This window comes from Phascolarctos cinereus, unplaced genomic scaffold (assembly GCF_003287225.1).
Source record: "Phascolarctos cinereus isolate Bilbo 61053 unplaced genomic scaffold, phaCin_HiC Scaffold_4;HRSCAF=312, whole genome shotgun sequence".
Lineage (NCBI taxonomy): Eukaryota > Metazoa > Chordata > Mammalia > Diprotodontia > Phascolarctidae > Phascolarctos > Phascolarctos cinereus.
In genome coordinates, this window is record NW_027555847.1 from 476,682,999 (window position 1) to 476,697,829 (window position 14,831).

At 37.5% G+C, this 14,831-nt stretch overlaps 1 protein-coding gene across 5 annotated transcripts; it reads left to right on the top strand.

The window, feature by feature from the left end:
• The first annotated feature begins 2,718 nt into the window (after positions 1-2,718).
• PENK (proenkephalin) lies at positions 2,719-9,404 on the top strand. 5 transcript variants are annotated; one of them, XM_021005966.2, is made up of 6 exons: positions 2,719-2,827; positions 3,003-3,103; positions 3,262-3,358; positions 3,456-3,539; positions 3,727-3,867; positions 8,426-9,404. In XM_021005966.2, exons 5-6 carry the CDS (start codon positions 3,730-3,732, stop codon positions 9,086-9,088), a joined length of 801 nt encoding a protein of 266 aa, XP_020861625.1. In that variant the 5' UTR covers positions 2,719-2,827; positions 3,003-3,103; positions 3,262-3,358; positions 3,456-3,539; positions 3,727-3,729; the 3' UTR covers positions 9,089-9,404. The 5 variants fall into 5 exon arrangements, with proteins under 5 accessions (XP_020861625.1, XP_020861627.1, XP_020861624.1 ...); XM_021005968.2 differs by lacking the exon at positions 3,456-3,539 and having other exon boundaries at positions 3,227-3,358; XM_021005965.2 differs by lacking the exon at positions 3,456-3,539.
• Positions 9,405-14,831: the final 5,427 nt, after the last annotated feature.

The window sequence follows — 14,831 nt, forward strand, 5'->3', positions numbered from 1 at the left end:
AACTTCAGTAAACTTTATTTCCATGGGAAGGCTAAGTGGTGGTTATCATAATGGGCACAAAAATAGTTGCTTCTATACTCTCTCTCACTCCCTCCTCTCTCCTTGCCTTTCTTCCTCTCTTTTTTTCTTCCCTCCTCCCCCCCTTAGAGCCAAGTCAATAGCCAAGTAAATAGAACACTAGGCTTGGAGTGAGGAAAACATGAGTTCAGATCCTCCTGCAGACATTTAGTAGTTGTGGGAGCCTAGGCAAATTACTTAATCTCTCTCAGCTTCAGTTTCCTTATCAATAAAAAGAAGGTAGGTTTGGACTTGATGGTTGTTAGGGTTTATTCTAACTCTAAAACATGAGCCTATGGTTCCTATAAAGCTTTCCAAAAGGGGTGAGTAAAGGAAACAAGAGTGTATTAAGTGCTTATTATGTGTCAGGCACTGTTCCAAACAATGAGGATACAAAGAAAGGGAAAAAAATCTTTGCACTCAAGGAGCTCACGATCAAAGGGTGGAAGATGACATGCAAACAGCTATGAACAAACTATACATATGTATATGTGTGTGTGTATGGGTGTGGGTGTGGGGGGGGTGAGGATATGTATGTCAGGGGGTGTATGTGTATGTATATATATATGTATGTGTATATATATGTGTATATATATACATACTATATATGTGTGTGTGTATATACATACATATACATACATACATACATACATACATACATACATACATACATACATATATAAGATAAATCTTTCTGGACCTCAGTTTCCTAATCTGTAAAAATCAGACGGTTGGATTAGATGAATTCCACAGTCCCTTCCAATTCTAATATTCTGTGATTTTCTCCTTCTATAAGTAGGTGGTCTCTATGTTCCCTTCCAGTTAAAAACTTCTATGATTTCATGCTTCTCTGATTCCTTTTGGTCTCTAGTGAGCAATTTAGGATATTATTGCTTTCGTGTACACTGTTACTAAGAAATAACTTAGTAAATAAGATCATCCCCCTCATTTTCACATCCCAGTTATTATTACTCCCTGACCATGAATAAGTTAAGTGCTCAGATAAAGACATGTGTACTGTAATTCTATAGTATATTCTTTCTACACCACTTCTTGGCAAAAACAATTGAGGTGAAAAACAACTGGTTTAAAGAAAGCATTTGTTTCCACTTTCCGGCTTGCACGGGCAGGGAGAGTATAGTAGCTGGGGACAATATGATAATTTGCATCTATAAAGGGCATAAAAAGTCCCACTGGAATCATGCCTTTTTCTTGCATGAAATACAGAAGACTAAGGAGACTGCTAAAAGATAATATCTATGCTTTCCCCTAGTTCTCCAATGCCAGCAAGAAGCTCTGCCTTTAGTTGAATCCTGGTAGACAACAAGATGGTGAAGGTAGTTAGTATTTGACCTGTATTCTTCTGCTCAGACTCCCCAGGCCTGCAGCCGCAGTCCCTGACCAGCATCCTCTCCCTGGCTAGCTAGCAAGGCCAAGCCACCTGGCTCTTTGGAACCTGCGCAGAAGCGCGCTGCCCTCTAGTGACCAAAATTAGAAGATGCAGAGTTACAACTGGCCGTCCAAAGAGCTCGAATTTCCGGAGCCCAACAGAGGAGCTTCAGATAAAGAGCCTTCATCATTTACCTGCCTTCTTCCCCTCTTCTTGTCGGTCTAGATCCCTTCTGCATGATAGTAGTGGCAAAAATAGCAGAAACAATAAGTACACCTAAGGTATGAGTCGAACTTAACTGGCACCAAAGTCTTTCACATGCTTTGTCCCTTCTGCTCAAATATTATGATTTCTTTAACAGGGCTTTTCCAGGACTTTGAGAATTTCTTGTTGCTATTAAAGTAAAGTGAAAAAGTGATGGATTTTCCCCTTCCAAACCTTCCAGGACATAGTTCCTCTTTAGATCACTCGTTCTCTCTCTCCCCACAGAATTAAACCTGTTATATCTGCAAGGAGAGTGTGGATATGAGATCCCTGACTTTATGATGCTTTTCTTGGACCCCCACTGAGGTTACAAGCATTTGCCATACAATTACTCACAAGTCAGCTCTGCAACATGATTGCGTACCAACTTCAGACCACCTGTTTTGGGGTTTATCAATGGAGACTGTTAGGATTTGCTTTCTGCTAAGAGAAGCTTTAACTTTGGGAGAAATATCCTGCCCTGGTCTATTAATGGGAAGTAACTCAGGATTGGTATGAATGTCCTCAGTGTTCTTTGAAACTATGACCCTGAGAAAATGTTTTAGGAAGAGAGGAGACAAGTCTGATGTGGCCCTGCTGTTTACACATACCATTTCCAAGAAACCTAAGGAACTCCCCTGATGAAATTCTTCTCCATTTCACGGCCATCTGCCATTAATCGAACTTTGAAACCTTCAGATGATTGATGGGAAAATGCCTGAGCCACCCCCTCTGCCACTCCCCCCCCCATAAACATGTTTTGAGAGGAAATTTTCCCAAAGGGCCTAGGGTTAATGTGTAGGAAATATCCAGCAAATTACCACGTGTGAATAACAAGCCCACCCCAGCCTCCCAATCCTACTGGAAAGAATAGAGAATGAATCCTATCCAATCCCACACTGTCTGGCTCAGCTCCTTCTTAGTGATGATAGTTAATAAGATAGCAAGTGCGTCCGAGGTGGGATTTCGTAGGTCCTGCGTCAGCTGGAGACTGTAGGTGATTGGGGGACGCTTGAGTTTTTCCTTTTTTTTTTTTTAGTAATTATAAAGTGATTCCATCCACTTCCCAGCACACTGACTCAGGTGGAGAGCTCCCAGCCCTTCACGTCCATCCACTTCACTTACCAACTGAAGTCGGTAAGTAACGACATCATAGTTCTACCGATAACTCCTTACTTTCTAACAGAGTTTGTTTGCCAGTAAGCTTTGCCAGGAGCACTGATAGGTGGAACTGCAGGCTATTGCTTTTTTTCTGTTGTTCTCCCCTTCTCCCCTCCACTCCCCTCCCCCTCCCCCACCTTCTTCCTTCTAGAGATTCTCCTGGAACGCAAATTGCCCTGCTCCGCTATAAATACTTGGTGAGCAAACCAAAGCACTTCAGCCAGCCCACATTCGATCCAAGGAAGCATCTATGTAAGTAAACTTTGCTAAAATATTGGATTTTCTTGGTGGATATGGGGGATCTATTTGCTGTTCTTTTTTTTTTCTTTTATTTATTTTTTCTTAATTTTCCTCCTCTATTTTCCCTTTGGCGAGTGAACTTGTATTATATCTTCTGCTGGTGTGCTTAGTCTTCCTTGGTATTGAGCCTGGCCACTCCATTTCATACTTTGGAGAGCTCTCAGCGTCCACAGCGTTCTAAAGGGGAGAAATCTGCCCCCCAGGAAGGTAAGGTTTCTTAGGACCTCGCCTAAAAGAAAGGACAAAACCCAGTCTATCTTGGTGGTTTCAAAAAAGATCCAACTGTTATGCTTTCACTCCCTAGTTAGACAGCGCAAGGCAAGTAAAGACAGAAGCCCCTTCCCTTTGCCCTGAGGCTTGTCCGGAGAGACAGAGTACTTAAGAAAAGGTAAATGCTTATTACTAGTTGGAATCTGAGATCTCGCTGCTCCTATGTGTGTGCCTTTCAGGAAATAGGGAATGCGAGTAGCCTGAGAATAAATTCGTGGATCAGAGAAGAAAAGCGGTTTTTCCTTTGCGTTAGCAAAAGATGGTCAGACAGTGGCTGAGCTATGCATCCCACTCTCTCTTTTCAGCCCATGGCGCTGTTCCTGAAGCTCTGCAGTTTGCTTCTGGCTCTCAGCCCTGGCCTCTTCCTGACTATCAGGGCGGAATGCAGCAAGGACTGCACCTCTTGCACCTACCGTCTGGGACAGCATGCAGACATCAATCCATTGGTGAGCACGCATAGGGGTAGGAAGAGAAAGAAGTGCGGAATCCTTGTTATTACATTTTATTTCTGTTTTACTTAAATACGGCATAAGTAGTGGGGCACCTCTCCGTCACCACAATCTAGACTGTCTTTGTTACACCTGAAGGAACTGGAGAGCAAATCTGACTCCAAAGCTAAACTTACTCTGTGTCCCGCAGGAAATATGGCTCAGAATTTTGGTTTTGGGAAAAGGGGGAGGTGGAAGGGGAGTAGGCGGTTGGTGAGGACTATTATGTTGGACTTTTTTTTTTAATCCGTGGGGGGGGGTGTTAACAATTGGGTATATGGATCGGCTGAGTTAATCCACTTTAAAAAAAGAAAAAAGATCCCCAGGCAGTTTTTTCAGGACCTCGGAGAGCAGCAGACTCACTGCTGTCCCATGAGCATTGTCCCACAATGCCAACTCCTTGCTCCCTATATACCTCACCACTTCATTCCACTAGACACTAATGTTAGAGCCAACTACTTTCAACTAAAGGATGAGTAGTGGTATTGTTTTGTGGACAATTTAGTTGTAGTAGAAAGAGCACTAGATTTTGAGACTAACTAGGGTTCAGATTTCAGTTCTGCTACTTATTGTGTAGCTTTGGCATGTCATTTCTCTCTGGGCTTCATTTTCCTCATTTGTAAAATAACACTGTTTGCTTAGATGACTTTAAAGATACCTTCTGGATCAGTCTGAATTTCACTGAAAGTCTTAACAGTATCAGCCTTTGCTGAAAGGAGAAATGGAGGGGAAGGAAGAAGGACAAGAAGTTGGTAGAGTAGAAAAGAAGAAATGAGAGAATGCAAGAAAGAAATGGGAATTTTTTTTCATCCTGTAAGAATTACTAGACTGGAATTTTCCCACTCTACAGAAGGTATTGGGAAGTAGTTGAAGATAGTATTGGAAAACAGTAAGAGAGGCAAGGTGCAGGTGGGTGGAGAAAGACCAATCCAGAACAAATGGCTCAAAACAAAAATCAGATCCCTGGGAAATTTATTTTGAGACATTTTCTGTGTGGAGTACTTGGAATTTTTGAAAATATATATTTTTCTAATCTTCTTCCTAAGGCAATGGTTAAGTTTTAATTTCCATGGGGGGGGGGAGTAGAGATTCCCCCTCAAGTATACTTTGGTATTTGCAATGAACAAAAATCTTAACATATTTATTTAACATACTTAATATATTTAAGATTAAAGGCAGCCTTTCTTGGGCAAAATAATCTAGTTCTACTTCACCTGCTGTATGCAGATATGGAATTATTATAAAAATGTTTACATATTATTGAATATTTATATATGTAATGTATTCTCTAAACTAGACCATGTCTTATTTGTCTTCACATTTCTCCCATTGTCTAGCTGAGTTCTTGGCACGTAGATTGTTAAATGATAAAAGAATGAGTAGATGAAACTATATAATGGAGCTTTGTATGATGATAACAAAATAACATTGTGTCCTTCATCCTTCCTTCTTCATTCTCTTTTAATCTTTAGGTTGACTGTGTCTAGAAACTAAGTATAGAATAGACCCATGTGGAGAACTACAAACAAGGGAAAAGAGGAGTCAGTCACTAACTCTACAGAAATGTACCCTATGTTTCTAATGATACAATTCTCCCATCTTTAATCATACTCTGGCACCCAACTTTCACATTTGTACATTGGAACAATTTGCACATGTTAATACTGAGGCATAGCATGTGTTATCCCTGTCCTCACATGTGTTGGCTAAATGATAATGCAATTTCTAATTTTCTTGCTTAATGAGCTAAAATTAAGATGAAGATTAGAATACTCTGTTCATTGTATTTAAAGTGACTTGAAAGACTGGCATTGTTTGTTCAATTATTTTTCTTCTTTAATCTTTCCCCTCATCCAATTCCCAACATACTATTACTCTTTTAATTTTCTCCTGTGGAAGAGCTAAATTACCCCCCAAATCTTAGCATCATTTGTTGTTATAATCTTTTCTCCATTCTACTCTCTATCTTTCAGGGACTACTTTAAAAGAAGCAGCATTTTCCCAAATTTTCCTAAGTACTTTGAATAAGCTGATAACATTTTTGCCCAGATATTGGTCAGAACCCTTAACTATGAGCTCTTTAACAGAGATGGGCTTCTCAAGGAACTAAAATAGTCTCTTAAGAAGGCATTTTGAATGGCTAACTAATAATGGGTTTAAGTCAGAATTAGAGTTATCCTAATTTAGTAAATATCACTAGAATTGCATTGGTAGAGAGATAAGCTACCATGAGAAAGCATTGTGGAAATTTAATTGCCTAACCTATACCACACATTTGTGGAAAAATCCTTAAGAAATTGGTAGAGGTTGCAAGGTAGTTAACAAAGAAAGAATGTCATCATCCCTACAGTGACATGTTTTCTATGAGAAAAAGCAGGGATCTAAGGGGACATACTTTTTTTAAGTCTAGAAGAAAAAGGTTATATGAGTTATAACTTCATATTTTAGGTTATATACTTATATATATGAAGTTACAACTTCATATTTTAACAGTAATTAACTTTGATAATTATTTTTAAAATGTATAACCTTTTCCTAGCTATAACATATATATGTATTTTGAGAAAGATGTTTATAAATGCAACAAAATATTCTGTGTATATTTAAATAATTTTTTACTAACTACATCACTTTCCTCTTTCTAACCTGTTTTTTCTCCAAGCAATTTATAAAAATTTAGAATATAAATGTAACATTTAGGGCCAGAACAGAACTTGGAGGCCAGCTTCCTCAACTTCCTCATTTTGCAGATGAGGAAACTATGACCCAGAGAGAATTTACTTCCACAAAATCAAAACCAAGGTATTAATCCGGGTTCTCTGACTCCTAATCCCTCTTCAGTGCAAATCAATTCAATTCATGGAGCTCAATCTCAGGATTATGTACTTTGGAGACAGCATGGTACTGTGTAAAGAGTATTAGCTCTTGACTAGGAAGATGGAAGTTCAAATTATAATTCTGATACTTACTATGTGTGCCGGCAAGTCACTTTCATTCCCTAGGCCTCAGTTTCCTAATTTGCAAAATAAGGAGTTAGACTAGATGTCCTTTGGGCTCCCTTCTAGTGCCAACTCAATGATCCTGTGTTCTTCTAAGATTCTAATGCAGCAAATATTTTTTGAACCCTCACTCTTGATAATTGATCAGTAAATGGAAAATGCCCCCACAAAGGTAAGGAAGGCATTCAATTTATAGGAATATATTCATAATAGTAGAAAAGAAAACAGAAATAATTTCTTTATTTAAGCCTACATAGCCTTAACATTGGTGACTTGGAACTATACCAAAAACACATCAACTGAGATGCTTTCTTTGAAGCATTTACACATTTAGAGCAGAATAGATTCTCCTGTTGAGTAGAGGAGAATCTTAATAGTATCATTAGGAGTAATTCATCCTAAATCTTACCTTGGTTAATTACTGTATAATGAATAAAGAGAAGAGTGGTATGCAGATTCATTTCTTTTTATTGAATAACATGATATCCATTGAAAAAGACTTTCAATTTTGCAGTGACTAAGTGTTTATGAAAGGAATGGCCTTCAAGTTTGAATATTTATAATATTTTAATTATGTCAGACCTCAGAGCCAAAATTTCAGAACAAAAATGATAAAATAAAGTAGATAAGACTAAAATGAAAAAATTGTACTTCAATTTAACATGCCACCCTACAGCATTATCAAGCTTAGTTTTGAATTTTAAGACTTTTCACACAACTGCTTTTGAATTCTTGTTGTCTATAATACAAAGGTAAAATGAAGAGGAACAGGAGTATTGGGAGCTAGCTACAATAAAATTACATGTATGTGTGTGTGTGTGTGTGTGTTGCAAACAAGTGTTCTAATTCAAAGAATTAATTTTTTACGCTAAATGCATTTTATTATAACATTTCCCTAATTAAGTCTTGGTTTCAGTCACATTGGTGAAGTTGAATTGCTACCATATACTAAGTTTGGGTCATCAAGAGAGTCAACCCAAGTCAATATAATCACTCCCATGTAGGTGCAAATAATTTTAATTTAAAATTCAAACTTTTAAATATCAATTATACTATAGTAATTATTTATTGTAATTCCGTAATATTTGAACTTGCTAACTGCTTATAAAAGAAACTGGTAGTTCAAAGAACATCTGATTTTAAGTCCTACCTCTGACATATAATGACATTATAGCCCTAGTCACTTAACCCCTTAGTGCACTAGACAACTCTCAAAGGCCACACATTACAAAGAAAATGTCTATCTTCACTGACAAAGAATTGCCTATGTCAATGAAATTATGGGTCCCACCTCTATCCCTATCCTTAAATATCCATCCAGGGTAATGAAGATTTGTAGTGAGAAAATGGAGATTACTTTATTATGTGAACATTCTCTAGCAACAAGAATTAATATTAATAAACACAAATATTTCAAGCTGATCTAATTAACCTTTCTAAGAATTAGAGCTGGTGTGAATAAAAGATGCAGCAAAGCCACAATAATATCTTACCATCAGATTAATCATTTTTCACAGGCTTGCACACTAGAATGTGAAGGGAAATTGCCATCTGCCAAAGCCTGGGACACCTGTAAGGAGCTTCTTCAACTGACCAAGATGGATCTTTCTCAGGAAAGTGCCAACAACCAAGGAGAAAGCAAACAAGATGAGAGTCATCTTCTAGCCAAAAAGTATGGAGGCTTCATGAAAAGGTATGGAGGATTCATGAAGAAAATGGATGAGCTTTATCGAGTGGAGCCAGAAGATGAGATGAATGGAGGAGAGGTCCTTGCCAAACGATATGGAGGTTTCATGAAGAAAGATTCAGATGATGATGCATTGGTCAATTCGTCAGACCTGTTGCTGAAAGAGCTGCTAGGAACAGGGGACAACTCTGAGGCAGGACATTACCGAGAAGGTAATGAGAATGAGGAAGAAGTGAGCAAGAGGTATGGGGGCTTCATGAGAAGCTACAAGAGAAGTCCAGAGCTGGAAGATGAAGCAAAAGAGCTACAGAAAAGATATGGGGGATTTATGAGAAGAGTCGGAAGGCCTGAATGGTGGCTGGACTACCAGAAAAGGTATGGTGGATTTCTTAAGCGCTTCGCTGATTCCTTGCCTTCAGATGAAGAAGGAGAAAGTTATTCCAAAGAAATTCCAGAAATGGAGAAGAGATATGGAGGATTTATGAGATTTTAATACTTTATTCCATCAGTCCCCAAATGCCCTGCCTAGCTTTCCTTTGGAAAGACTGCCTCATTCATCATATTTTATTGTAAGGTGTTGCTTGCACTGTACAGTTTTTTACTGTCCTAGTTAACAATATGCCCTTCATTCTGTTAAGTTTCTGTGTTCTTTTGAAGGTCTGCAACTTCTATTCTAGTCCAATTTAAGCCACTCTGGTAGTTTTCATGCTAATACTGTTTCTATTCCTCTGTTCTTTACTTTAAACAAAAATATCTACAAATGCTTACTTGTACATAGATAGAATAAATTCCTCATGCCAACTGCATAATGTGCTTGAAAGTGTCTGTTTTCCACATAATGTTCAACCACCCTGCAGTTTTCATTATCCTACAGTGAAAACCACACTCCAAAGGAGTAAACAGATCAGCTCTGGGGCAACCTCAGACGACTAGCCTACATCTCTCCAGGGAGCTGGGGGGCGAGGGGAGGTGCTGGGAGGAAAAAAAGAAAAGAAAAATTTTCCATTTAATTTGCTACAATTAACTCTTCTGATCAGTAAAAAAAAAATATGGAAATGAAAATGATCCTATTGTTGCTCTCATTTCTGCAAATGAGTTGTATTAAAAGAACCCAAAGCCCTACCAACTCCAGGTCTGACTTTGCACATACCAAGAACTTGCACTTTCTACATTTAAAATCAGCTGTTAATATTTTGTCTCTAAAGCATACTGTTAAGACTAGAAGGGAGGTTATTTGGGTTATTTAGGTTATCTAGCATATCAAGGTCATTTAGCATATCTTTCACATTGTACAGATGAAGAAATGGGAGCTCAGAAAGGTTAAGTGATTCATCTAAGATTATACAGTTCACTAGTGGCAATTCAGAACATAGGTCTGCACCCAATCCAATGTTGTCTCCCAAACACTACACTGCCCTTCCATCTACCCTGCTTTCAAAAACCCAGGTATTTTTACGTTCATATTGATAGCAATTGGTGCTTAATCAATAAACAATTAAATATTCATGAAGTAGAAGGTTTTAAAAAAGGGCAGAAGACATGGTCTCTGACTCATAAATGATCTTGTTAAGTAAAGCTTCAGTGCTGAACACAGGTGTCTATACATCTCTACAAGAACCAACTATTATATACAGATCTGGAGAAAGACATATATGTGCCCTTGAAAAGTTTGGAAAGTACATTTCCTTTGTGGCTACTGACGGGTTTGAGCCTTCACTGTAAGACTTACAATTTGACTTATTACAAAATAAATACACGCCCCCCAGAAAATTTCCTATCATTAACATACATGGATTTTTAAAAAGAGGGATTTTAGGTTTTGTTTTCCCCTGAGGAGTTTGGATGATTGAAATGTTTGATTTTATCTGTTAATCCAGGACTTACCTTCTTGGAGAGTTGCCTGGAATACTGATAATTTATGTGATTTGTCCAGGGTCACAGAACCAGTATGTGCCAAAAGCAGGACCTAAATCCAGATCTTCCTAACACAGAGGCCAGCCTTCTATCCATTATTAGACTACCTCCCTGTAAAAAAAATAGAGTAATATACATAATAATGACTGGCATTTCTATGGCACTTTAAGGTTTTCATCTCATTTAATCTTCACAACATGCCTGTAAGTTAAAGTGTTGTAGGTATTGTCATCCTTTTTTATAAATGAGGAAACTGAGGCTCAGTGGGGTTAAGTGATTTGACCATGCTCATGCACCTAGTTAAGTGTTAGAGATGAGATTTAAAATTTTAGGTCAAAATCCTAAACCAAGGTGCAGTGCTCTTTTAATGCTCTGTTCTCCATTACATATCACCCCAAATTCCACATTTTTTGGTGTCATAGGCAGCTGCCTAACTCACTTCCCCATTCAGAATTAATACTTTGGAATCACAGAATTTCAGAGCTGGAAGGAGCTTATGGGGCCATTTATTTCAACCTGCACCAGAGCAGGTTGAAATATGAAATATTAAGAGTACATATGGAGACATTAGTATGGGAGAGGTATATACTGACATTTTCAGGGTATGGGCCCGATAGCTTGTTTAGCTGACCTTACTAGAACATGGTGTAAAGGAAGCACAGGGGGTTTTGGGTTCTCTGATGTAGGTTCAAGTGCTGCTGTTCTAGAATATTGTTTATCCTATCGAGATAATTCTTTTGTCAGACATATTTCTTAGATTTGTGAAGGGATGCATGATAGGGCGACTGGGATAGAAATAAATCATAGGCATATGTATCCATAGTATCCTCAATAAAAAGTCACTCAGCCTCTATATGAAGCCCTCCAATTATGAACACCTTACTTTTTTCTGGAGACAGTCATTTCCCTTTTGTACTGCTCCAATATTGGGAAATTTTTTTCTCCTAAAACCAAGCTGAGATTTTCTTCTATTCAAATCCCACCAATTGCCCCTAGTTCTGTTCTCTAGATCTAAGCCAACAATTTATTTATTTTTTAATCATTTTTATTTATTTGTTTTAAACAAATACTAAAACTTAAATACACAATAAGAAAAGAAAAAGAGACACTATCAACTTAGATACTAAAACTTAAATACAAAATAAGAAAAGGAAGAAAAAGCATTGTCATGTGCTCAGCAGAATGTGAGAGCAATAAATTGTGACAGCAATAAATTTCCATCTCAAGAAAGTCTTGTGATACTACATGTTGTGTTCAGAGCTCTCTGACTTTTCTTTACTTCTTTATAAGTTGTCTTTTATTCTCTGCTGTGTACTTTTTACTTTGTTCTTTTTTTCCTCCTTCCTCCCCTCACTCCACCAAGAAGGTTACAATTTAGCAGGAATACACACACACACACACACACACACACACACACACACACACATACACACACAAACATGCATACATATATATACATATATACACATAAATATACACCCTCATACATATACTTTCATACACATACATGTACTTAGATATTTATAATCGTACTCATATATAAACATATACATTCATATGTATCTGTGTAAGACCATACTATATTTGTTTGTCTTCTGTTTCTCTGAGGGTGAATAATATCTTCCTTCATAAGTCCAAGTCTTTCCATATTTTTCTAAGTCTACCAACTTATCATTTCCTACACCACAGCAATAGTCCAACCTTATACTACTTGGTTATATTAAATAGTCTAAAACAATATGATTAATATGGCTGACATATAGTGCAGTTTCCCCATTTTTCTCTTTTGATTAAATATATTTTAGCTTTAACTTTGTCTGAGATCATGATTGCTACCTCTGCTTTTTTTCCCTAATTAATTCTACTCCTGATTTTATTTTATATTTCTATGTATCTCATTTCCTATCCCTCCTGACTCCTCAATTTTACTTCTACCAACTAACTTGCCCTTCTATTACTTAACCTCCTCCCCCTCCAAAGATCTCTCCCTTATTCTCTCTCCCCCCACCCTTTCCCCTCACCTCTTGTTTCTATCTGAATTTAGCAGACTTTCATAGCCTTCCAAATATATATGTTATTCTCTTTTTATCCCATTCCTGTTAATCTAGACACCCCTCTATACCACCCTTAGCCTATTTCCTCACACTCATTTCTTTATAAATCTAGAAAACTTTTATTGCTTTCTAAATGTATATATTTTTCTCTTTTTAACCCAGATGTGGTGTGAGTAGGGTTCCCACTAAAAATCCTTCCCTTGTCCTCTCCCCATCTCTGTCCCCTTATCCTTTTATTTCTTTCTGAATTTAAAAGACTTTTATATCTAGACATATATGTATTGTTCCCTCTTTAACCCATTCCCAATGAGAATAGGGTTCCAGAACTATCAGCCCTCCTTCCCCATCTAATTCCTCTGTGTCAGTTCTTCCTCTCACACTTCATTTGTATGATTACTCTTTTTACTTTTTCCTAAATGATTTTACTTTTTAGAATCACATCATACTCAAGTCTACCCCAATCTTTCTTTTTAGCTACCAAATTACTAATAATAATCTCAGACATACATTTTATATTTCCTCATATAAAAAGTAAACAATCTGCCCTTATTGAGTCCCTTTTAATTGGTCTTTGATGTTTACTTTATATTTCTCTTGGATTTTGTATGTCAAATTTTCTATTGATTTCAGGTCTTTTTGCAACAAAATCTGGAAAGTCTGGCAATTCATTGAATATCCTTTTTTTTCATTCAGGATTTTGCTTAACTTTGCTGGCTTGATTTTTTTGGCCACAACCCCAGTTCTTTTGCTCTTCGATATGTAGTGTTCCAAGACCTGTGATCTTTCAGTGTAGCTGCTGTTAGATCTTGTGTGAATCTAATTGTGGCTCCACCATATTTGAATTGTTTTTTTTTTCTTGTTGCTTGTAATATTTTCTCCTTTAAGAATTGGACCATGATATTTCTGTAGGTTTTCTTCATAGGATCTCTTTCAGGTGGTGATCAATGGATTTTTTTTTCTATTTCTACATTCCCCTCTTGTTCTAATGATTCAGCACAATTTTCTTTAAATATTTCTTGCATTATTGTATCAAGTTTTTTATTTATTTTTATTATAGCTTTCAGGTAGTCTGATTATTCTTATGTTTTTTTCTTCTTGATCTGTTTTCTACATCAGTTGTTTTTCTTATGAAATGTTTCACATTCTATTCTATTTTTTCATTCTTTATATTTTGTTTTATTATTTCTTGGTCTCTTATTACTTTGCTGGCTTCTCCTTGTCCAATTCTAATTTTTAAGGAGTCATTTTCTTCCTTAAAATTCTGAACCTCCTTTTCCACTTGGTTGATTTTCTTTTCATAATTTTGATTTTCTTGGATTGTTCTGTTTTTTTATTTTTCCTAATATCTTCATTTTATTTTTAAAGTCTTTTTTAAATTCTTCTATGAATTCTTCTGAGGCAGGTGACCATTTGATGTTACTCTTTGGGGTAAGAGAGGCTTTTTTTTTATTCCAGTTTCCTCCTCTGAAGAGATACCTCAGTCTTCTCTATTCCCATAGTAGCTTTCTATAATTAGGCTTTTTCTCCTTTGCTTGCTCATTTTTTTTTATTTATAGCAGCTTATCATCGTAATCACCTCCAGTCCTGGGGTATGGAGGATGGTGCCTCTGACCTCAGATCCTCCCTCAGTTCTCCCCTCTGGACTGGAACCCAAACCAAGAACTCTACCCTCCTGTAAGTGTCCACAGCCAATGGAGTCCCTGCCCCATTGCTTCTGTACTCATTGGGTGTGTGCTGGTTACATCTTACCCAGGACTGAATCTAGGTAGCACAACTAGTCCTGGTGTCCCTTATCAGCTGAGATTCCCTCAATCTTCCACTGCTCAGATTCCCAACTGCCCACACTGTCCAGAGGTGAAAATTCTTGTGACTAGGGCCAAGGCTACCCCTCAACCAGCTAGGCCCAGAGCTCACTACTTGCTGTTTCAGTGGAACTAGCCTGAAGGTGTTTGCACTTCACAGGGACCAAACCTCAGTCCTAGGAATTTTCTTCAGATATTCTCTGATTGTCCCAGGAAGACCACTGTTCTGCCCCAACTCGTGTTTCTTTTTACATCCACCCTGAGGCACTGTTTTGTCTTGTTTGTGGGGGAAATCTGACCTACTCTGCTATCTTCCCAGAAACTTCTCTAAGCCAATAATTTATCCTAACAGTGCTTCCATGTGATAGCCCTTCAAGCACACAGAAGCAGTTATCATAGAAAGGCAGCATGGTGGAGCTGAAAGATTATTAGATAAGGAGTCAGAAGATTAAGATTCTAGTCACAG